A 25160-nucleotide genomic window follows, 5' to 3' on the forward strand; every position below is an offset into this window, starting at 1 on the left:
TGGGAGGGTTTGGTGTGTGCTCAGACTGTCCTTCCATGAGCATAAATGGAGTGCATGGGGGTGCCTTTCTCCGTTTTACTAAAAAGTAACCAAATTTGATTGTGGTTTTTTGACTTTTTTTGTCATTATTCTGACAATAATGTCCTTTGAGATCTAGATTGTATCACTTTATGCCCATTTTTGAGGGGAGAGGATAAGAAAGGCCATAGGCATGTCACCATGGGATAGAAAGAAACCATCTCTTACATTATAGAAAAGCTTCTGTAGAAATTTCTGGCTAGCGCCCTGTTGGTGTTGAATGCAAGTAATGTTTTACCACCACCATCATCTGAGTGTTCTAATATGATCATCTCCTTGCAGTAGGAGCCCGTCTCGTGTCCTCTGAGTGCAGAGTCTTTGCCAACAGTTTTCACCTCTGAATAAACATGCCACAGTTCAACTCTGTGACACTGACTGGCTTAACTTGGGGCTTCCAGAGGCAGAAAGCCTTGGCTTTGGATAGTAACAAGGTTGTAAGTCAAAGTGGAGCCTTCCGTGTTAGCAGTATCTGGGGGAGGTGGAGGAAGAGAACAGTAAGTGGGTTCAGGTCTGATTGACAGGTTTTGAAACACTTCAAAAGATTTCCAAAAATGATTCAAAGCCCTCGAGGGGGTCTCGCAAAAGGTTGAACTGCTGAAGGAAGTAGATTTGGAGCACACTCTCTAACACCCTGCTAAGCAAAATTGCCACAGGAGAAAAAAATAAAAGCCGTGCTATCAGGGCCAATAATAGTTTATCTCTGTCAGCTATGCCTAGTGAGAAGTGCTGGGTGCAAAGCCATGACTCCTGCCGATTAACTCCTTTGCTTCCAGGCACAAGAGGATGCCTTGGCACAAGTAGCACTGCTGTATAATGGAAGCATCAGGAGCTGCCAACACTAAAGGATTAATGGTTACAGTCTGCATCCTAATCCCAGCAGATAGTCTTTGAGGCATCTTGGCAAAATTCCAGTGCTTCTGATAACTAAAAGTGCCTCTTCCTCTCCTGGAAAATGATAATCCATTCTATTATTACTGCAAATATTTGAAGTGGATGAAAACACTCATTTGTTTAGCCCTTCAGTGCTTCTCTTTAGAGCTTCCACCTTGTAAATCTGTTGCTGTTGAGGTGATAAAATACATGATGGGACAAGGAATGCTTTTCTTTGTGTGGGTGGCAAATGCAGGAGATCTAGAAGAAAATAAGTTTGGTATTGTGTTAACAAAGGCAAAAAATGGTGGTACAATCTTCTGAAATGTCCACTGGTTTGCAGAAAAGGAAGTCTGTGCTTTGCTGTGTGTGAATAGTCGAGAGCCAGCTGCAGAACACTGACGCTGTTCTGCAGAGCCGTGTCCCTTCTGTACTATTTTGTGATCTCTTCCATTCCAATATAAGGACCACTCTGAACCTTCATTCCACAAAAGGGAATCTTCTCTTGCTGTCTTGGATTCTGACCACTTACATCTTCAAAGTGTGCTGGAAAATGCGATGGCAGTGCACAGAGACAGAGGTCTGCTGAGTGGTGACAGATCTCTGAAATACTTCGTTCACTTGACTTGGGTTTGTGCTTCTTTTAAATTTGTCTAGGTGCAGCACTCCTTTTCCAGAGTCAGTTGGACCCATCAGTGTTGAGGTATCCTTGGTCAAAAGCCTCAAATCTTTCTATCTGTCTCGTATGTTTCTTCCCACTTTGTTTTCTTTTAAAATCTGTCTTTAGAGTATTTTCCTCTGACATTCCAATGTGAAGTGTAAATGCCATTCCCCTCTATTCTACATTCTGAGGAACTAAAATTCCAAGGGATGAGTATTAAATCTGTAGCTTAGTAGGAAACCTAAAAACTTCTTAAAATAATGTCTCCCTTTCATGTTATACAGGCCTCAGTGATAAAAATTTTAAGCTGTTCAATGGTCTGAATTGCATGTTTGGGGAAAGCTTTATGCACAGCTGAATGACAGCATGCATAATTGTGACCCATTAGAGTTTGCCTCTATATCTTACTCTTATAACTGCTCTTATGTCTATCAGCCCATGCCTAAACCCTGCAAATACTGTTCTGATCAGGGAGTTTCTTCACCATCATGATGATTTTGAATTTTAAATCAGAATTAGGACTGTTTTGACAGTTTCCAAATTGCCAAGCTTTCTGGTCTGTTTCAGAGAAGGCCTTCTTCATTGGAATCACAACTTGTTTCATGATGTTTTTGAGCATCTTCCCAGCAAAAATCATTATTTGAAGACGTCTCTTCAATTAATTTGATCATTTGGCTGAAGATTGTACCCCAGATACAGCCAGAGCAAATTCATTAACACAGATTTTGGTCCCACAAGCTGAAGCTTTTTCTTTTCCCCACCTTTCCCTCTCTGCATTTGCTCAGCTCTAGTACAAAGCAGCAAAGCATTTCAAAGGTGTTACTGATCAGAAGTATTTTTCACCACACACTGAAGTCCCGTGTCATTACCACTGGAGATAAGTGCTTGGCTGCTTCATACAAAATCCTGTTTAGGCATTTCGATGTTCTTTGGCAGTCAGGAAGGTGCATGCAAAATAGCCTCTGTGTTTGGCACTTGAAATGCAGAACACCTTTCTGCACGAGATGTGCATTCATAAATAATACATTTATGTTGTTGGAGGAGAGCACTAGGTACCTCTGGTCTTTTCTTCCATAGGAGGCATCAGTCCACACTTTAGTCTGGCTTCTGGAGCCATTCTATTCTGTAAATGTGTATTGGAAGGTTATTGCCATGCTCTAAACCTCAGTGTCTTCCTGGGCCTTGCATAGTGTCTTGATGCATATCTGTGGCTGGGATAAAAGGTGCACATATATACATTTTACTTTGCCCTCATGAGAAAGTTAAGAGCTTGTTCTTTTTCTTCATGAGTATTACAGCAGTTCTTTATTTTATTTGTCTTCATCTGAAAAGATCCTAGCTAACTTGTTTAAAAGCCATGAGAATGTGGCAGAAATTACTACAGCTACAGAAATCACTGCAGTTTGTAGCATCTACTTGAGTGCAGATTTTTGTTTGTTTTGTTTGTTCACCCAGTCGCTCCTCAGTTTGGTTTTGTGTTGGAGTGCTGGGCTGGTGCTTGCTACTGTCTCAAGACTTCCTGGACTTTGATGTGGTTTTGAAACAAAAAGGTTAATATCCCCCCATCTCACCCCTTCCTCCTACAATATTTATTGGGAAGCAAGGCTTTTTTCTTGCCCCTGCTGCTTCCCTTGTGCTTGTTTCTTTACCTCAGCACAGCAGACTGAAGTCTTAGGGGAGCAGGAGGGTGGTGGGAATGAGGGAGTCTGCATTTCTTATTCCAGCTACTCCAGTCTGACACTGACCTCTGGCCCCCAGCCATGGCTAGACACGGTGTGTGTTAGTTATCCTCTCCTTTCCAAAGGCACTGCTTCAGACACACTTGTTTGAAATGCTGGGTATCTTTCTTCATAAGCAAGTAAGCTCCTGAAGCAGTTTCTCCTGCTATTAGGACTTTGATTTCTAAAACTGATCTGCTTTCAAGGTTTTCTTCTGAGCAAGGGAAGGGACTGTTGTGTGGACTGTACTTGCTGAAAGGGTAAAGCTGTAGAGACCTGGCTGGCTATTGGAAGCAAGTCAGGTAGTAACTGCCTGCAGCTGAGCTAGACAGCCGAGAACAGAAGCTGACACAAGGCTAGAAATTTGATATCTGACCCTCTGATATTAAGGTTTGTATAGGTCAGCAGGAAAGTTGTAAGTTTCTCAACTGGTTTCTGGTAAAATATCCTGCTGAGATTTTTTTTAAAAGTATGTGGGGGGAAGGAGTAGGAGTAATATTAAAAGTCAGTGTGAGGCCTAGGCTGTAGCACTCACATCAGTGTAAAGCTTTCTGATAGAATACTGCTGGAGATCAGCAAATAATGAATTGTAGTAATCAAGCTGAGAAATTACAAACACTTTAATGAAATGTTTCTAGATTACTGCTGTCAGAGCTGTATCAGTTCCCTGCTGCTTGGAAGATGGCAGAGAGATAAATGTTATAGGTTGGGGTAGATCTGATGGTCAGGTAGGAAGGGTGGTTTCTGTATTTATAGAGAGACTCTAATGCTGCAGAGCATGAAGCTGTGGAATGACAGCATGGGATGTCTGAGACCACTCGTGTTCTACTCCCACCACTATGCAACTAATATTCATTAAACCTGTCTTGATTGGGACTAATTAGGAAAAGGAGGAAAAGGCAGCATACTCACGGCACCTATGCAGTTTCCAGTTGTCTCTGATGTGGTTTTTGAAGGAGTCAAAACAACAACAAAAACTTTCTGTCAGACAGGACCCCTTGTATAAGCTGTGATGAGAACTTCAACAAAAGTGCTTGATAAGGGGCTCTTGGTGGGTATCAGTGAGAAGGGTCCTAATTACATCACTGCCTTCTCTTAAACTGGTTTCCTACTACTAGTTTTATAGTCTCTCTTAAACTGTATTGGCCTTGTTTCATTCCCCCAAGGTTAAACGCCATGGAACTATGCTTTTAATAAGATGTGATAAATATTACACTGGTTTGAACCATTTTCAGCACCCTCCTTACTTCTTTCATCCTGAAGTGCGTTATCAATGAATTTGGAAGCCGAATAAAAGAACTGGCTGAGGTTGAAGGTGGGGAGGTCGTCTGCCTCCACCCCGTGGTACTGCACGCTCATGCTGCTGTAGTACTCGGGTCCTGTGTCCACGTTGCGCTGCCCGTGCGCCGCGTTGAGGATGTGGGTGAACCCCGCCTTCTCCAGGCTGTAGCGGTCCAGCGCAGTTTTTCTGGTAAAACAAGAGCTGTCAGGTGAGTCAAGAAGCTTCTTCCAGACTAGAAAAAAACTTAAGAAAACCTCTGATTTGGTATGTTCTAAATGTTAGTGAAACTGATAATGCTTTAACAATGCGTCATTTACCAATTTAAGGATCTTAAGATAGTGTTATTCAGTTGGAAGTTGTCATTCTTTTTGTAGTTCCTGATTATCTCCCCCAGGTCCTTAGAGCATGTTTAATATGAATTTATTTTCCTGTTACCTTTGCACATAGGCAATACTGGCTTCAATCTGTCTTGTACAAGAACAAACTTGAGATACAGAAAGAAATAAAAGGAATTATCTAAACTCAGAAAAGGAAATCAGTGGTAGAGCTTGAAATAGGACCCATGAATGCTCTTTTCCCTTTCTGTCCCATCAAATGATACTGCAGATGTAATACAAGAGTCAGTAATATGTGAATAGTAAAATCATCTGGGATTCAAAAAGAAGCTCTTCTTCCCCAAAAGAAGTTACCGAGTTTTTCTCTATTTCTATAAAAAATAAATAAAAATTTAAAATCCCACCTTTGTGTGAATGTAACTACCTATCACAACTCTTATTTTACTTTCTTGTTTGGTCAAACTAGAGGTCTAAAGCAAACAGAACTAGATAAGGAAACTGGATATTAGCCTTCAGAGGAAGCTGGAAGCCAAATGTTCCATTTGTTCTTGTCCTCTCTTCCCTTGGACAAGGGAAGTCAGAGAGGGGAGGAAAGATTTGTAGATTTAGATTTGTATGTTCAATACCCTCTGTAGGTGCTTGCTTTAGGATGAAATTCCTAAAAAATGTAGAGTTTGTGGCCAGGCATGTGAAAACTTTTTTTCTTCCATTACAGAAAGCTTGTAGTTTGGCAAAGTTTTGTTCTGAAAAAGCTGTCAAGTTTCATTAGTGCCTCGGAAAACTACAAAGCCTTTTAACAAAAAGAAGAAATGTCATAGCGTTTATTCTGTTAATGTATTTTCACATAACTGCTGCATGATATAAGAAAGCTTTTTCCAAACAAAGGTACCTCTCTCCATGAATGTTTCCTGAACACTCCTGTGTAAATGTAGCTGCTATCACACAGGACATTATGGGGGCTACCAGCTGTGTTTCATAATTCTAGTGGTGACAGCCCACAGTAGCTTGAAGTTGACTTCCTTTCCAAACTCTAAGTCAAAATCCCCCCTCTGAGCAGTCAGGAACCTAATGATTAGAGCATTTAACTGGGATATGGATACTGAAGGTTTTACCTATGCTTGCTCTTAGTTAAATTAAGCCCATGATCACTGGCTGTTCTGAGTAGATACTGCCCTGCAGAAGTCCCTTTCTGGACAGGAATGATAATGTCTTGACAGTTCTGGTATTTTTGCCATGAAGTACTGTCGCACATCCCCTATATGATCATGTAAAAAGTAAATAAAACTTCTCTTAGTGTGGTGATGCCTACCTAGTAAGTTCAGTAGACTGGAGGACAGAGAAGCAGCAGCATCCTGCTGCTAATGCTCTAAGTTGCTGCCTTCACCTGATGCATTAAATAATGCTCACTCCTTCCCTTTGTATTCCGATAGCAGCGATTGACCAACAAAGACTTTTCTTCTTCTCCCTCCTTATAGGAGGTTTGTGCCTTAGGATTCCCTTCGGGTGTGTATGGTCTGTATGTACACCCTGCCAGCAAAGGCACTTCGTTCTACACTGAAAGAATGGAGAGTACTTAAAACAGGTTAAATGTCCTGATGGAAGAGTAAGGGTGCAGTGAATAACTACTGCTCTCCATGTTGATGTCCTTGAGGTGAGCTACAGCTTCTGCTTTCAAATTAAGTCTTTGTTTTGCCTCCCTGATGCTGGAATAGAGAAAATGTGGTTTTCATTCATCAGACTTGGCCCAAAGGATGTATCCTACAAACCACATGAGACTGAGAACTTCAGGTTGGAGACCTGTGCACAAGGAGAACCCTTCCAAGTGGAGACCTACGTTCTGAGTAGGAAGTAGGACTGCAGAGTAGTGAGGGTCAATAAAAAACCAAAGTTTTGGATGGACTGTAGGTACTATCACACTTTAGCTTCTGCAAGCACTGTCAGGCTAATAAATAGCACTAGAATTAAATTATGAAGTTGTTCTGAGCAAGGGCAATGTCAAACAATAGGTTACAGTCATTAACATTTGACACTTGTTTTTATATTAAATCAAATTTTCCTGTCCATTGATTGGAGATTGCCTTTTGACACAGTGGGTGCAAATAATGCATTTTTCTGCACAGTCACACAGTCTTGTTCTGTCTCCTAGGATGTGATTTTGCAACGTTGGGTGTCCTCAGTTTTCCAATGGGTATTCAGAAGGAAGGGATTCTGTCTTTCAGTAACTTGCATAAGCAGTCAGCTCAGCCTCCAAGCTCCTGTGAACTTCCCCTTCTATCTCCCAGTCTTGCCTGTAGCTGCATTCTGTGAATTTGAGGGCCAGGATGGAATTAATCCTCCTCCTTTTTATTTAATCAGTTTAATTATTTTGCATTGCAGGTGCATTAGCTGTTGTTTTTCCATTCACCTGTTGGAGGTTGGGAATGTGCACATTGTTACTCTGTTTGCTCCATTTGTTTCCCAACTTGGGCTGCCAATGGACTCAGAGACATCGAGTCCATATCGACCTTGAATGGTCTTGCAAAAATTCATTATAAACACTCAGATGTAACTAAATCATCTTCTGTGAAATAACTTTTATTTTTTTAACACCAAATTACAAGTGTACCAAGGAATTTATGCTTTGTTTTCCTCAATGCTTGGGCTAGGCTGACTTTAAAATGTTATCTACTTTCTAATTGTGCTTGACATGCAAACTGATTTGGCAATAACCTTTGGACTGAACGGAACCTTACCCAGTGGAATTGTTTCTTTATAATACGGATGCATATTTTTTCTACTGACATTGCTAATCTGAAAAACTTCCAGAGAATGAATGCTCAGTGCTGAGCACTCAAATCTGTTCACTTTTCACTGGAATAGCTGTCACTCAAACTGTGTGTAGGTGTTGTAGAACATGCTAGTGGAAGCAAGACCCAAAATACTTGCCCGAAGTGGAGCAGGGTCAGTACAGGTCCTGTGGCTACATGGCTTTTGCATCTGCAGGCCAAGCTGGTGCCCACAGTCTGTAAAGAGGATGTCAGACACCTTTCTTACAGCAGATACCCTGGAGAATTTTATCTATGGAAAGCTTTTCCTAAGGTTTCTAATATATAATGTTGTGTGGAGATATGAAGAAACAGTTGTTGTGTAATAGAAAATAGGGTTCACTGGACTGCAAGAAGTGCTTGCCTTGGGCTTTGGAATCTGCATCTTTTGAAGAAAGCAGAAGTGACACTTAGTCTTTTTCAAGAGTTAGAGTGCTTGGTTTCAAACCTAACATGGAGATTAGAAAGTACTTTAGTTCTTTCATCTTTTGATCCCCCCAGTCTTACACTTGATAATTATATTTTCATAACAGATTTCGCTACTGTTCTTTGAAAACTTTTCCTCTTTTTTTTTTTTTTTTGTAAAATCTTTCCCCAAAGTCTAGGCCAAGAGCCCAGCTGGACCACCATTTGTCTTACTGGCTCAGGTTTGTTTGCTTTTTACCTCCTGTCAGCCAGTACTATGTAGTTTGATCATAAACATTACCAGGCAGAGATGGCCTGTGCTGACTGGCACTGCCATAGTGTAGGCAGTTCAACTCGGGGTCACTGTGTGAGCAGCAGCTTGGTTGCCAGTTAACAGAGCAAGAAACAGCCTGGTAAGGCCTCACGGGGGGACCTGTGTGCCTGCAAATGGAAATGTGCCCCTCAACACGTTTGCTTGGACTGCCCGTAGCCAGCAGTGAGCTCTGGCTTTGTGAGAAGCACTGGTTTGCCTTCCACCCTCAGCTCATCTGCAGAGTCGATGCTCTTGTGAAAGCATCCCTCTGTACACTGTAACCAGAGCCTGTGGGGCTTGCTGTGTTTCATCATGCATGGTAATTCTGAATACACCCCAAGGAGAAGGGAATGCTCTTGGCCTTCCTTGCAGTTTTTACCATGCCTGAGGTACCAGTATTGTAGAGGAAAGAGAGAAATAAATCAGGCGTAGATATCTGCGAATATCTGATTGTTTGAGGATACTAATAGCATGGGATTGTTCAGGGGTATGTGAATCATTACCTTATTGGAGGATTTATAACTCTATTCCTAATTCACTTTTGACTAGAAAAGGCATTGTTTTTTTCCCCTTGCAGTTGGCTCACTATCAGAGTGTAACAGTCAAGCTAACAACATTCTTCTTTTCCCCTCTTTGGGTGCTGCTGTTTCCTATTAAATTGCTATTAATACTTCAACTTTTGTGATTATGGTTGAATTTTAAGTAGCCATTGTGAAGAGGAGTTTGCTACAAATGCCAGTGTAGGTGAAGCTGTAAGCACTTGGCTACTCTTGCAATTGTTTTCATTTTGTGGACCTCCACCCATCTGTGGCATTATTAGCTCTTGATTTCTTTTTTACGTGGTGCAGCTGTGGTCTCCAGTGTCTGCCTTGAATGTGTTCCTGTGCAAGGAAGGTCAAGTGTGGCACTGGGAGATAACAGTGAAAATTTCAGTGTGATTCAGTTTAGTAAGAGATGACCTGGGCTGATTAGTCCCATGTAGAAGCTCATCAGCTCTTCAGTTCAGAGCACATAAACTTATGCTAAAAGTTAAGTATACCCAGAAGTCCTTTTCTCTATGTTAAGCAAAAGCTCAGTGCTTTGCTGCATCTGACCCTGCATTTATTGTAGGGCAGATGGACTCATAAACGTGTTTTTAAAGTTCTGAGGCAAGGGGGAGTACTTTGATGTGGGAATCTCACCTCAATGGTGAAAATTGAAGCTAAAATCACTTTCATATATGGATATATTGATACTAACAGACTCACCAAAAGGGGAAACTGACCCAGACAAAACTGTCATCCATTTTCAGATGGCTCCCAAAAGACTATTTACCTCTCTTGGGTTGTGCAAGGGCAAGTAGAAGGCTTGCCTGAGACTTTAACTGTGCCTGCTGTCTGTTTCATGGCTAAGTTTCATAGGATTAATAGCAAGTGCTGCAAAAAACTCTGCGTTCTTCTGGAAGAAACAATGTAAGTAGTTGTAACATCAAAAATAATGCTTTCTTTCAGGTTGCTGTCTTGAGTGTATCAAATCCCCTCTCTCTTTTCAAAAATACTGTCATAATGAGCTTTAGTCCCAGCTGCTGTTGTTAGAAAGTTGCCCAAATCAATGAAATTGGAAGAGATGGGAAAAGAACTTGCAGGCACTGCAGCCTGCACCTTCACATGCAGTATTAAGTATATTGAAAGCAGCTAAGAAAGAAGATATGGCAGCTTGTGAGTAAAACATAAGTACACCTAAAGGAAGGGAAATAATCCTCCAAAATACCTCAGGAGGGCGTGGGCAGAGCAACTCCCTTTCCAGGTAAGTCAGCACCTTACAGCTGGTACTGCTCAACCAGATGACTGGTGTGCTTATCAACTTTAAGTACAGCCAAGTCTCTTCAACTTCATGCAAAGGTTGTGCAATGCAAACATGTTTCAGTATAGACTGTTAAAGCCACAGATTGATGTGACCCAGATTGACAAAACACCAGGAAATCTGAGGCAACATGTTACTAGGAGAGGAGTAGTCTCTCTCGAACTTTTCCATTTACTTAAGCGCTAAAAGAAAGCTCAGTGCAGGATGATAATTTACCAGATGGTCAGTGTCAGAAAGAAGCTTGCTGAATATAGGCAATATTGACACTTTCTTAAGAAAATCTGGCAGTTCTCCCTCCTGAGGAGAAATGTTGAGAATTTCCAATAATACTGACCCAATTTTCCCTGGTAACTCCAGCACTGAGGGAGTCTAGAGAGAGTGTAGCATTGTATCCCCTTTTCCATCTGAGGTGTTGCTCCATTTCTCTGGGTACCTCCTGCTCAGTGTGAATTAAAAGAATTTTTAGGTACCACTGAAAATACTGAACGGGATCATCAAGATATGGGATAGAAAGATTTAGTAGTTTGTTTTCCTCTAGCCTGAAATGGTGGATGTAGTTTTTGTAAGTGATACAACCTAGATAGAGGAAACAGTTCTCTACTTTGCCTTTCTATACAGCAAAGGCACCAAGTACATGTGCTGTGGTCAGTCAGTTCCTGGTCTTGACTTCAGTCACTCATCAAATGCTAGAAATCACTGTTAGACAGAGATGTGATATGGAGAAGTGTCACTTGTCTTGGAAACCACTGGAGCATTCAGGTGTACTGTTCAGTGTTAAAGATCTGATTTTCTGGATTGTTAAACTGCTGTTACAATTGGCAGGTTCTCATTCTACCCAAGGTAAAACTACGTCCTCAAGAATGTTGTTATAATCTAAATCTGCATTTGCTTCTATTTTTATATGATTAATACTGGTGTAGATGCTAGGAGTTCATAATGCTAAACGGTAGGAGGTAGCTGTTTTCCAGCCTAAGTGAGTCCCATCTGTTTTCTTCTAGCTTAGTGTAAATTGTCTTTTTACTTAGTTACTTGGAAAAAGCCCTACTGTATTGCTTCTCTGCAGAAAGGTAAGGGGAGGGAATGAGTTTTAGTTATGCGTATATTTAGTGTTTAGTTATTTATCTTACTTATTATGCACTCCAAATTGTGGGTTTGAGTTACTAATTTTCCTTACTTGCATTAGTTCTGAAGCCCATGGCACAGCATAGGTTCAGACCATAGCTTTTGTGAATTGTGAGCTCAGTTCAGCTGCATACCCAGAAAATTATTTTTCATATTAACTTGTAAACATTTACATTTCACGAGACTTCTTTTTTCTGGGAATAGTTTGAAACATGGCAAGACCTGAAATTGTGATCAGACCTTAAATCCTAATGAGATCTAGTGAATGTTTAAGAGGAAAACAAATTGGCAGGCCTTTCTTCAGCTGAAATATTCTTTGAACTTCAGAAATGTGAAAGACTAAACATCACCTCAGGTAATAAGGCCATCACTGAAGAGCTGCAGGAAGAAAATACAAGATGAGTAACTGGCAGAGATTTTCCAGGTGATCCCAGTGAACCAAGCAGGTTTGGGATTTGCCAGTAAAACTGTTTGTGCAAGCAACCAGGTGGTCACTGAAACAAAGAAAGACAAGGCTACTTTCTATCCCTTTAGAAGACTTCTAAATATGAGGAGGATACATGAAACACTAATCCTGGTAGCAACTGAATCAAAATCTTGGCTAAGAGTGATTTATTCCTATCACTGGGCTGTGTCATACAAATTCCAGTATCTGGTCTTTAAAAGCCCTTGGAACTTGCTGGGGGAAAATTTCAATTGGAGCTGAACACAGCATGTTATATTTTGAGGCTTTGATTATTCTGGGTCTGACAGGCTCATAGAGATTTCATTGCCTCTGGGCAACATCTGCAGTGAAGCCTCATAACAAAAGGATGGAGTGGCCTCACAGGGCTCCTTGATAGCCTGTATTGCATTAGGAGGAAGATGTGGTTACGTAGTCAGGGTAATTAATTAGCATTTCCATAAGCAGTCACAAGTCCTGTTAACCTTGTAAATGCGGGAGGCAGGAATGAAGCACAGATGTGGAGGCTCTGAAGATAAACTCTGCATGTGAGTGTTCATTTGATTTTGTTGATGAGTTCCACCAAATTCTTTCAAGATCAACCTTAATTTAGCATGGCTAAAGATGCAAACGCACCCAACATGTGTTCATGGCTTGTGGCATCTCTTTGGCCACCAGTTCTAAGGCAAGATCTTAAAACAATACAAAACCCTGCCACACTGAGGGTGTAAGCTGTTGGTCAGGAGTAAAATATGGAGCTGGCTCTAGGAAAGACATAAAGGTCTGTGAACTTTGCCTATTTCTAAGCAAATTTTAGTTTGGGTAGTGAAAGTGTGCATCTTGCCTGCAGACCAGTTCTCTCAGATTTTCTGCCATGTCAAGTTTGCTCTTGCCTACCTGACAATAGTTGTTCTCTTTTGGGGAGTCACATATTCTGGTGAAGTTTTATTTCTGTTCCCTGCCCACCCCAACCTGCTCCTGACTTGTTTCTCCTTCTCCATTGGTTTTTTCATTCTTTTGTCTTGTCCTGGTGGGGGACTTGTTTTCCCTTGAAGCACCACTGGTTTTTCTCCTGACTTAAAACCAGTCTCCAGCAGAAACACACTGCCCATCATGACAGGGTGCAGCTCCATGTATCTCTCAAGAAGCTTGTATTTCTGTTCTTCTGGTTAGTTTGTATGAAGTGCCAAGTGTGTGGTGTGTTCAGAGTCACACCTTGCTTTTATTAAATTACAAGGTGTAAGAAGCCACTGCTACAGGAAGATTACAGGAAAGAGTCAGTGACTGCTGTCCTGGGATGAGAGACTGACTTCTTGTCTGGTTACATCCCTTTGCTCAGTGAGCAGAGCTATAGCTTCATCACCGAGATTAGAGGAAAATTATTCTAACAGCTTCATTCAGAATAATTCTGCTGATGAATAATTCTAAACAAGGAAGTAGGAAATAAATGCCAGAAGAGGCTGTTCTTTATGGTGAATCTTGAGTTAGAAATATCTAACAGGAGGGGCAGGGCAGGATGTGGAGAGAAGAACTCAACTCCTTTATTTTTGTTCCTGAATCATTTGGACGGGCTGTTCCCACGGCTTAATTTTTTATCCCACACCACACATGCACAGACTCTCTCCCACCCCTGTCTCTAAAAGTGGGAGCCCTGGCTTGGTTCAAGACCAGAACTCTTGTGTCTTTCTGTTGCCTCTGGCGCCACAGAAGTAATTGGTGGATGATATTAGGAGTCTTGTAACTCTCAAAGCTGTATATCTTTCCTCTTTTATAAGCTGGCAACAGATGAATTTTAGAACCTTTTAAAAAATTATGGAGAACTTTGGAGCCACTGGGGCTCCTACTTGTGTCTTTCAGTGATGATGTAAAAATAAATGTCATATTAGTGCAGGGTGTAGAGGAAAATGGGAACTGGATCAATAATGCCAAAAGGGTAAGAAAAGCTCTCTTGCTCTGCTCAGAGCTTGGGCTGGGGGTTTTTCTGATGACATGTCTCCTGCTGCAGCAGTCTTCTCTGCTGTTTCTAGTTTAGTCCTGTGCTCAGCAGAACTCAGTCTGTTTTGTGGGTTTGGTTTTTTTCCAAATCACACTTGGTCTGATCAGTGAGACACATCTCTGCAGCTTTGCCTTCCTCAGGGTTCTGTTTGCTTTAATCTCTTGAGCAATTTGGAAATGCAGGGTGTTCTATGTACATAAGCACAGGCTTGGAAATGCAGAAATATCACTGCAGGGTGAGCTGTCTCTTCAGTCACTTTTCAAGAATTATATTTTAGGCCTTAATCAACCTAAGGTGTGGCCAACACATCCAGGCCGTGCTCTGTAACTGTGGAACGACTTTCACTCAGAGATAAATAAGAAATTGCTCCGTTCAAAAATAGCTCATGACGAGCTTCAACCTCTGCAGCCTACACTGGTGTCACAACCAATGCTGTCACTCTGTCTTTAACAGCAGAGCTGGCTGCACTTACTCTGCTCTTTCCTGAAGCAGCAGTACCAGTCAGGGCCACGCCAGGCTCTGACTGCCCTGTGGAACTCTGACATCTGTCAGTGGTTTCAAACACTTTTCCGAACACAGCGCACCGACAGAGCAGAGCTTAGTCATCCCCTGTGTAGAGGAGAGGTGCCAGGTACATTTATCTGCTATGCAGGGGTTCTGGGTACACTTACTCATCTCCTATGTAGAGGTTGGGCCAGACTTCATTGACGTGAGTGTACTGTGGGCATCCCTTCCACAAGAGCCTCTCCAGTTCAAATGCCCCTGGGGTACAATAGTCCTCATCAGGATCTACTTTGACTGCTGTATATGCATTTTTCTTCCCAGCATTCCAGCTTCCTGATGTCATCTTGTCCATAGAGTAGTGCTCCCAGGATGTGCAAGAAACTGGAATACAACCAAAACAGAACATTAACCCAAAGAAGCACAAAGCAAGTGACTCCTGCTCAGCTGTGGGATCCTGGGGGCAGCACTGACCAGGTGTGATTGAGCATTGCTTGAACAGATGAACCTGTTCTGTGGCAAACACAGACTCACACCCGGGTTTCTGCCTTCTTAGAATGAGGTGAGGAATATGATGTTGGATGAGCTCACCAGCAATTGAAACAAAACTCAAAGTTTTGCTGTTATTGAACTTCAGTCTCTGCTGGGAATTTGTTTCCTGAAAAATCCACTGGTAAGAATTTGGTAGGTCTAACAGCCTTCGGATTTAAAGCACCTAGGGGAACTGAAGGCAAATTCAAGTTGTTGGGGTCTTTTATCATTAACTAAGACCCTCCTAAAGGCTTGTCCTTTGTGGTTTTCATTAACGTGGGGAGATGAAATGTGTCTGTTCAGGTGACTGTTGCATGTATCATTGTACTCTTTTCTACTCTTCTTTTTCCAGTGTTGCCAGCTGTAGATTCCCTGTCTGCTCCATCTCCCAGTGGGCTCTGTTTTTATTTCTCCTACTGGACTCTCTGGTGTCTCAAGTAGTAGTTGCTCATGTCTCTTATTCCCTTGAAGGGAGAAATTGAACCTTGTGGTTCTGTAAGAGACTTGTAACAAGATGTAGAATTGGGCTTGATCTTATGAAGTGTGCCAGTAGAGCCTGCCAAAAATCCACCTTTCTTGCAGGCAATGAATCCTGTAGTTGCTCCCAATTTTTTTTTCTGTTGGCTGCTGAACATGTGTGTCCTTTTAATTCTAAAAATTTGGCTAATGCCTTCATGTGGCTATTGTAGAGCTCTCCTGAAAGCAAGATGTCCATTTTTCACTGACACCCCCTTTACCCATGGGGTTTGTTTGCTCAGTTTGGGCTCTTTTGTGCCTGTCATGTTCTCCTTCTCTACAAAGCTTGAAAAAACCAAATGATTCCTGTTTTCCTACTCCAAAGCTGTGTAAGATTGTGGAGTCAGTTTTTGTTTGGCAAGTGTACACCTTTGTTCAAAAATTGGCTTGCTTTCACTGGCAAGGGGATCTATCTTTCAGCCAAGCTTCTTAAAACATGATGATGATGTTTAGCTAAGTGGTCCTCTCCTGAGATTTTTAAAGAGCTCTGAGAATTCCAGCTTGTAACAAATTTACCTTGGGCTTGTCTTGCGTGCCTAGGTGTAGTCCCAAATCCCATCTCTCTGCCCCAGTAGTCATGCCCTAGGAGAGCCTTTTTCCTTCCCATGCCAGAATAATGCTAGTTTTACATGCAGACTCAGCAATGTAGATAATATTTGTCTGTCAGAGATACAAATCTAAGACAGTCTGACTTTGGGAGTGATTAGGCTGTTATCTAGAAATTGATAAGAACTGCTATTTGTCTAGTAAGGAATTATCTTAACTGAGAGCCTGTTGCCTTGATGCTGAAGGACTGACTACTTTTATTCATGGCTCCATAACATGGGATGGAGGAAAGAAAGGGAAGAAGAGAAAGCAATGCAATCAGTAATCACAGTTGGTGGCCACAGTGCATTGATTTGTTACACCTCAGAACAGGGAAATTACATCTGCAAATGATCATTTGTAGTACTGGAACACCGGCACAGTTTGAAGCTTAGTTAACACTCTGCAAGCTCGACCACTGCTGAGAAATCCTTGTTTCTGTCTGTCCTGAGAAGCCACATGCTCCCTGAACTTTCAAGTACACTATGTTCTTTTATGCCTTGCCAATGTTATCTGCTGTGTGGATTTTTAAATTGAATTAGATCACAGGAAAGCATCAGTTGAAATTCCTCCAGTAAAACATGTATTTCATATTTCACTCTAGACTATATAAGATGTAACAGAGATTAACTAGAAGGAGGCAAAAGGGGGGAAAAGGGCTGGTTTGCTACTTCAGCTCTGGAAATAATTGCCATGAAGTATTTGGTTGGGGGCAGAAGGGCTTGCATCTTCCCAGGAATTAAGGATGTCTTATCTCATCTTGCATTAGTTGTTCTACATACACCAAACAGAGCTCCAGGAGACTATTCCCTAGGCCAGCCTTCTTGAAATAAAAAGTGAAAAGTAGATGGGATTTTTTTGGAGTGGCTGTTCTTAACGCTGTTACAGGTATAAGGGATGAATGTTTAGCACAAGCCCAGGCAGGGAAAGCTCAGACTTGTTTGGCAGACTTGTGTGGAGAGGAGACCACCTCTCGCAGAGCGTTCACCCAGTGCAGTCAGATGGCAGCCAGGTTGCAGGCTTACCTCTGCACAGGCTTGTTGGAGCAGGCTCCTGCCCCTTGTGGTGCTTCCTGTGGGCTGTGGATGAGTTAGTGCAGGCTGAATGATGTACCAGTGCTGTGCCAACTTGGCAGTCACTTCATGGCACTGCACTGTGTTGGGGACACACCACCTTAGATCACAGAACAGCCTGAGTTGGAAGGGACCCACAAGAATCATCCTAAGTGAATGGCCCACGTGGAGATTGTGAGCCTGGCATTATTAGCACCTTCCTCTGACCAACTGAGCTAATCCCAGGGTCGTGTGGAAGCTCTCTGGAACAGGGACTGTCCTTATGTCCTTTGCATAAAGAGCTCTGCACCCTGCCTGCTCCTAGAAATACTGCTTCAGGACAGCCTTTTTATTTCATGGGGGAGGGATGAAAAGTCAGCTGGCTGTAGAGCTGCCCTTGTCCCAGAGGGTTCTCCCCAGCAGGAAGGTCTGAGCCCAAGTTCAGGGCATGCTGAGGAACAGAGCCCTGTATCTGGGGCCCAGAGTTCCTCCCAGTGAGGCAGGGCAGTCTGCAGCTCATCCCACCCTTTCCCTGTGCCCAGAGCACAGCTTCCCTGTCGCTCTGCTGGCCCGTGCCAAGGCCAGGCTGTGTGAGCTGCTGAGACCTTCCTGTCCCCTCTCTGTGCCACCTGTGGTGGCTGCTCAGACCCGGGTTGGGGGCACACCTCGGCGGGACCTCCAGGTGCTCGAGCCTGCCAGATTCCACCTGCTGAGGCCGGCATCCCGCGGGTTCTGCTGCTCAATCCAGCGTGTGAGCACCACACCGAACTGCCAGGGCCCCCCAGTTCTGCCGTCATGGACTTAGGGGTATGATCAGAACAAGGACCATCAAAATCCAGTCATCTTCATTTTTATACCCTCATCTTTCTCTTCATAAGTAAGACCAAAGTGCATGTTATCTAATAAATTTTATTTGTTAATCGCTTGGATGGCTGGGATATTTGTCCCCCTTGGGTTGTATGTGCATAAATGAAAATATTGTTAGTGATTTCACAAAATGGTAATTCAGAATAATGGAGAGTTAATCCTCTTTTCATTAGTGAGCCACTTCAGGACATACACTGTGGCAAATTACACTGCATTTTAAGTCATTCTCAAGTGCTGTGCACTAGAAAAAAAAACATTAAACTAGTTTTGCATTGATGGAAGTAATTGTGTGGCTAATTTGGATAAGCAGCATGCATTAGGCACAGCAAAGGAATCTCTTCTTTATGTTCACTATCTACTCTACAGCTGCCAGATGGAATTTCTTATACAGCTCTTTAGCTTTTTTTTTTATTTTATTTTTAACAAAGCAGGGAGGGGGGGAAAGAAAGTGCAATGGAAAAAAAAGAAAAATCTGCCAGTCTATCTGCTGTTTAATTCAGAGCATGAACACAGTGTAGCTGGAGCACTAATATGGCAGTGAAAGATTTGCCTTCTGCACCATGTTTGGAGTCCCTTGAACTACTCAACACAAAATTTCCAATAATGCCCCATGAAGTCATAGAATGTAGTAGCCCATTTTCAAATCTGTTCAACTGAAGGGATGTCCAATCCCACCACAAAACCTGTAGGGGTGGGTTAATTCTTTTAGAAATGTCAGTCATGAGCTGTACAGTTTGGTAATCCCACCAATGGCAGAGGAAAACAGAGCTTTTTATCTAGAGGTGAACATCAGAGCCTCAGTGGTGCTGTGTACATTTCTAATGCTGGTTTTCCACATGTAATGAAAGTTTCTGAGTACTTTGAGACTGAAAGCTATAAGTAATTAGCTACATAACAAAATACTATGTTTCTTAATATTTTTGGCTCAATGTGCTGTGCAAGCCCTAGTGGTGTGTATAAAGATGCCAAACAATTTGGCAAGATTTATGCCTGGGAGTTAAGATCCAAGTCAGCTGTAGACACTTAAAAAGAAAAAATCAGACATGCCCAGACAGACAAGGACTGCATTTGCCTTTGTCCTGTGCAAAGGTCTATATATCCTTTCCTTTTCTGCACCCCTCCCTGGCACAGAGGGTTCCTCCATCACTGCTGTTGTCTCCATCATATGTACTTTGGCTGCCAACTTATAGCTGTATTTGTGTGCCTGAAACTTCAGTTCTTCAACAAAGTCAGAGCCCAGTGGCATTGATAGAAATATACAATGAGAGAGGCTAAACAAATAAGAAGTGGGAAGAAAAATGGAGAGAAGACAGTTTTCCTCACTCTTTCCTTTAGAAGTATTAGCTGTTCTGTCTGGGCACAGGCCTTCCTTGCCTTAATGCCCACTTCAGTCCATATTTATACAGAAGAATGGTTTAAATTCTTTGCCACCCATGTGTCCTGCTCTTGGAAGTTCTCCCAGCTCCTATGACATTGATCACTTGGTACTTTTGGTGCTGGCTTTATTACATTTATTTTGGTGTGCACATGTGTACAAGCTTTGGTTTTGTACTCAGAGCTGTCTAAAAGCTACTTCTCCCTGAAAATACCAGGCAATCACAAATTTACCTGATTTAGTTGGGAAGTGAAAGTTTTTAGCATTTAGCAAACACCTAAATATACAGCCTGTAAATGTGGAGGCAGATTTTCATCTTATTCCTGTTCTGATGCTTTCAGATTTTGCTTCCTACCTGTTGTCAGCTCTGAAAAAAGGAGTGGAACTGTGATATCATCAGAAGTTTTTTCCAAGATGCCAAATTACCTATCAGCACTGAGCCTTTCATGAGGAGTCTACAAAAGTAATGACATATGTACTAGGCCTTATACCCACTTTAGTGCAGTAAGAGATAAACACAGTGTCCTTGAAATTAATTAGTGGTTTGACCCTCAAAACTGGAGCCTAAAGTAGTTAATGTACTGCCATGAACATTAAATCCAGCAGAAGAACAAAAAAGAGAAAAAAAACACCCCCGCATTTTGATTACCAAATCATTTTTGTGCATGAAGTGCCTGTCTCTAAGAAAGTACTCCCATTTTCTTTTCTCATCTTGGATAGAATTTGACTGTTTTTATTTATCAGGCAGAATTCAATACCATTGAAGTTGTTGGACTGCTGTCTTTCAGGGAGTAACAACTGAGACCTTCTTGTCTTACAAAGGATTGCAAAACTAATGCTTTTATTTTTATTTACTGCCTTCTTTCAGTTTAATAACCACCTTAGATAAGAACTTGGTGGAGAAACAATGTTTGTAGCAAGTGTGTACAAGAGGGAAGGACCCAAGACGAGGTAAGGATGGAGAATACCACTTCTACACTTCCAAAAAATGTGCAGAGGACTTGAATCTCATTTAGTAACCGGTCTTCAAGTAAGCACTTGCTCAGTGCTGAAGGCAGAAAAAAAATCAGATCTAATGACTGAGAGTCTTCAGAAACAGTGAGGGAGGATCTACTCAGCAAGTTCTTGAATTTTTAAGAAATGTTCTGTTCTTCCATTTCCAGCCCACATGCCAGACACATACCTCCCTTCAGGGTGAAAAAGTGCTTGCCCTTTTTGAGTATGACTAAGCAGAGGGCTGTTTTATAAACTGGAAACTTCTTGCAGAAGCCAATGCAAATGTCTGGAGCACAGTGTTTGCACTTGGGAGGAGGGTAAACAGTGCTTTGGTTTCTAAGCTTTTTGTAACTCAAAGTACATCAGTTGAGCTGAGAGCTGGTCAGCTGCAGTGACAAAATCTTGCTCTGTCAGATGATTTAATGATATTAATTGAAAATGGTGCTCCCTGATATGCCACCTCCATGCTGTTTTGCTCAGACTCAGAAGGCTGGCAGCAGCCTGAAGAGCTGTGTACTTCCCCTGTAACCTCACACTTGTTGCACCCCAGGGTACTGCAATGAGCCGTGGTGCTGCAAAGGCTCCTTGGGCTCCTTGGCCTTGCTTTGTTGTTGGTTTTTTTTCTTTTTTCCCCTCCCACTAGCCCAAAAAGATTATTTTTTACAAATACTTCTTGTGATGGAGAAGTCTTTCAAAAGATATTTCTCTAAAAGACCCCTAAAAGAATTTACCAAATTCCAAAACTGGATTTGCATGATACTTAAGCAAAAAGTACAATCCTCTGTTCCCAATTCCTGTACAAGTCTTCACCAAAATTCACTTACTTCAGTTCCTTTATTTTAGCCGTGCATTCTTATGCTTAAAGCTTTCATGGTCTATAAAATAGTTAATCTATTTCAGTCATCTTTAAACAGCTTAAAACCAGAATAGTTGTAGCCTCTGTGCAAGTATTTCCCAGACCCTCCTGCTGTGAATTTTCAAAACTAACCACTTATTTCAACGAATTTCTAAGCCACATATGACTTTTTAAAAATTTCTTTTTGCCCTCAGTCTTTATTGTTGACTGGACTGGTTAATGGAAAACAGATTAAGCTGAGATTTTATTAAATATTATTAGAGTGTCCAAACAAACTTAAAACACAGCATCATCTGAGAGAATTTTAATTCAATTGGAAAAGCTAGATTTGACTGGAGGGTGGAGCAATTATTGAAGAATAGGCAAAATATTCTGGGACAGATGTTACAAATCTTTAAAAATTGCATTTTCATTCCCTAACTTTTATATTGAAATTATCTCCAAGAAAATTACACTTTTGGCACCTAATTTCCTAATTTATTTAGTTATTTCTGTAACACAAAAAATTTGGTTTTCTAAAGTTATACATTACACTTTCAAAACCTTTTTGAGTCTGTAATAATTATTTTTTTTCTCTGCAACAAGCTAATGAAATTAATAGTTACCCCAGCAAGTTTTCCAGTTCTCAGTCCTCTCCCTGCTTTACTAAACCAGGTTACAAAAGGAAGGAAAAAGGAGCAGAAGTACAGCAGAAAATGTATATTGCTTAGCCTTACCTGTAAGCTTAGGTGGGTGCTGTAGGTAACTGGGTCCTGTGAAGTGCTGCAGAACGACAAAAGAAACCTTACGAACTTTGCAACTAGAGTCTATTTTTAGAGGAGGATTTGCTGACTCTGACCTTGAGTGCTACCCACTCCAAATGACGATCTTTACATCTGCTGCTAAAACTATTCCCTGATGTGACCTGAAACATTAAACCTGGCAGTTTAGTTACCTAGTCTTGGTATGACTAAGATAACAAGATCCCTGCATGTTAGCTATAATGTAACAAACATCATCTTTGATGTTGTCCCCTTGTCAAGGCCGATGCTATGTTTACTGCCACATGTGAGTGAGGAGCATTGCACTGCTGTTTCCTGTCATGCTGTGCACAAGTGATTTAGCACTGGCACAACAATGGGTAATGGGAGAGGTGGCATCCTGACAAGGTCCTTTTCTCTGGCATGTGCACCGCCAGAAAACCATCTTCCCTCACTTTTTGGTTTTCTCCAGTGCCAACACTTTCAGTACCCGTCTAACTTATGAAATGCCTTTCTTTGCTGAGAGAGCGACGTAGTGCTCAGCATGGCTCGGTTCTGGTGACATGAGCACAGCTCACCAAAAAGAGGCAGAGGTGCACCCTCCAACCTTCTCTACTTCCCTAAAGAGCTCCATGACTTCCTGCTGGAGAAAGTCTAAAACTTTCTCTGGTAAGTCACAGCCAGGTTCATCAGAGATCAAAGCTGGGTTCCCTGGTGTCAGAGCCACACCACTTCCACTCCAGTACTTTGTCTGCTGTGAGTGGTGCCCTCCATGGCCACAGGGCAGAAGGGCTCAGGGATCACACAGGAGCAGCTGGTACACAACATCCTCTGCCTGAGCATTGTTCTGCAGCAAACCCTGCCTCAGAGCTGTGACTCACACCACAGCATTAGGAGACTTTGGTGCTGTTGGACATAGGCTTGCGATGACCTAAGATCCAGCTGTTACGTGAGTATTTGTATTTCTTAAAGGAAATTCTTCAGATCTTTTGCCTTCTGTCTGAGAGTGGGAAAAAGAGGCAAAGATATCAGTCAGGGCAAGTGTAGGATACTGGAAGTAACCCTTTGGTCTCTGGGCCCTTTTTCTTCTGTGCAGTTGACCATTATGGGAGTGATCTTTCTGAGCAGACCTGCGTGCACTGCTTGTCTATCTTTCTGCCTCACAGTGCTCTCTACTGTCACACCAGTGCCCGCAAAAAGTAGCCAGCTATTCATGGAAAACTCTTGTGGAACTTTTTTTCATTTCTTGCAGGAATAGAAATGGTCTTCTGTGACTGCAAATGCCTGTGCCCTACCAAACATTCAGGTTGCCTGACCATTTTTTTCCAAGGAACCCAAGTCCTACAGTAGCTGCCATTAACTTTCAGTGGGATACAAATTCCCGACTCTGTCAGTTATTTTTAATTTTGCATTAAATTCCTTTTGTCATCCCCTGTCTGTTTAAAAGATAAAAGTTCATCCCAGAAGGACCAGGGCCAGACTTGGTCATGGCCTGTGGCTAATGCTGTAGTACAAACGTGAAGTAATAACAAACAGTTTCAGTTCAAGTTCTGGGCATTGGATCTGCTGCTGCTTCATGCTTAACAGCATCACTCTAGCCAAGTTTCTGCATTACAGAGCAGCCAAGCTCCTCCCTGCCAATTATTCAGATAGTCACTCTTAAAATGAGAAAGAGCTTGGATGCTAGAAACCTGCTGTGCCTTCTAAGATATCTTGTAAGGTTGTTGTGCAAATTAATTCCATACTGATCATGGAGAAAGTTTGTGGAGGAGGAGATACAGACCCCATATAACAGAAACTAGCAGCAGTTGCTTTGTCTTTATCCCTGCAGGTGGCCCTCTATGGGTAACATGGGTAAGATGATCTAGCAGACTGGCAGTGCTGGTGAGAGAGGCTGCTCTGTGAGGTCTGTGTGCCCCAAGGATGGGCAGTGGTCTGTTGCTTGTCTCTGACCAAGGTTATCTTTCTCATGAGATCAATAGCCTTACAATGTTTTGTGGTATTGTAATTTTTAAGGCAGGCATCTGAAAAAGAAGTCTCTTTCTGTCTGAATGGCTGTCAAAACAATATGAGCCCTTGTTCCCTTCTCTCTGTAGGGTCCTGAGAACATGTGCAGAAGGTCACTCACCTCCTGGAAAAGTCACAGAATGGGTAAGATTAATGGATAATCTGATCTAACCTCCCTGCTCAGGCAGGGTCATCCTAGAGCACATTGCACAGGATTGTATTCAATTTTTGGGACGAGTTGTTTGTGTTTCCATTAGTTTTGTTTTTGTTAACTAAAAAATCCTAGCTGCTGAGATGTTTTGAGAGTGGCCAATGACTTGGAGCACTTTGAGCCTCAACACATAGGAAACACAGCAGGAGGGCTCTTATTTTGGAAAAGGTTAAGCACCTGCCTTCTGGAAAGTTGAATTGTCACCTCTGACTCCTAAAAACTGATGTGTGCCATGTTATTGGTAATTTCTGAAAACCTTGGCCAACAGATGGTGGTGTTTTGAACACACTGATCACCCCCCATTCCTGGAGCCTTGCCTGCATCCAGCCTGCTTGTGTTCTGTGTGCAGATCCCTGCTGTCGGGGATCAGCTCCCCAGGGCAGTCACCCACTGGCACCAGGTGCCACTGACACTTTCTGTTGAACAAGAGTATGGAACTGTGGGAAGGATGAGGACTAAAGTCCCATCTACAGGGAGGGTGGGAAAAGGTAAAAAAAAAAAGCTGTTTTTTATTTTCCCTTGAAAGAAGGAATGAGCTTCTTCCACAAAGGAAAGAAAAAGGGAAAGAAATGGCAGATTTCTGGCCGGAGCACACTAGAGGTACAGTTGGAAAAATCTGACACACCGAGACTTGAAAATTTTATGTTAATTTAAAGAAAAAGCTTTGAGTAAAGTTCTGCTTTAGAAGACATCCCTCCCCCATTCCAACCTGGAAGATTTCCTCTTTGCTACAAAATATGCTCTTATTTGGAAAAGCTGGGTTTTTAACAATTTCATGGGAAGAATAAGTATATAATTATAAAAGATTGTCCTAATGGACATTTGCAGCTGTACTGAGATCCTAACAGCATGCAGAAACCATTATGTTTCCAGTTGTTTGGCAAAAGTTAAGAAACCTTATATATATTTTTTAAAGTTAACTGTAAAGTAAATCCAGATGGTTCTGTCTCACACAGACAAGCAGTCTTCAAACTAGACATATAGTTGTAGCCTGGCTATAACTTGTTTTGATTACTACAGATAGAGAGAAATGCTTTAAATGACTGCACCCTCCT

At 42.0% G+C, this 25160-nt stretch overlaps 1 protein-coding gene across 5 annotated transcripts in view; it reads right to left on the reverse strand.

The window, feature by feature from the left end:
* Positions 1-25160, reverse strand: part of DUSP29 (dual specificity phosphatase 29) — a 66670-nt gene that overhangs the window by 4002 nt on the left and 37508 nt on the right. For 4 of the 5 annotated variants that reach the window (XM_063405899.1, XM_063405898.1, XM_063405896.1 and 1 more), the window contains 2 exons: positions 14540-14753; positions 4575-4810 (listed from right to left, as the gene is read on the reverse strand). In XM_063405899.1, coding sequence (XP_063261969.1) covers positions 4575-4810; positions 14540-14753 — 450 coding nt within the window. The remainder of the gene's footprint in view (positions 1-4574; positions 4811-14539; positions 14754-25160) is intronic. The other variant, XM_063405897.1, reaches the window with a different exon arrangement.

The sequence above is a fragment of the Prinia subflava genome, chromosome 9 (genome assembly GCF_021018805.1).
Source record: "Prinia subflava isolate CZ2003 ecotype Zambia chromosome 9, Cam_Psub_1.2, whole genome shotgun sequence".
In the NCBI taxonomy this organism is placed as follows: domain Eukaryota; kingdom Metazoa; phylum Chordata; class Aves; order Passeriformes; family Cisticolidae; genus Prinia; species Prinia subflava.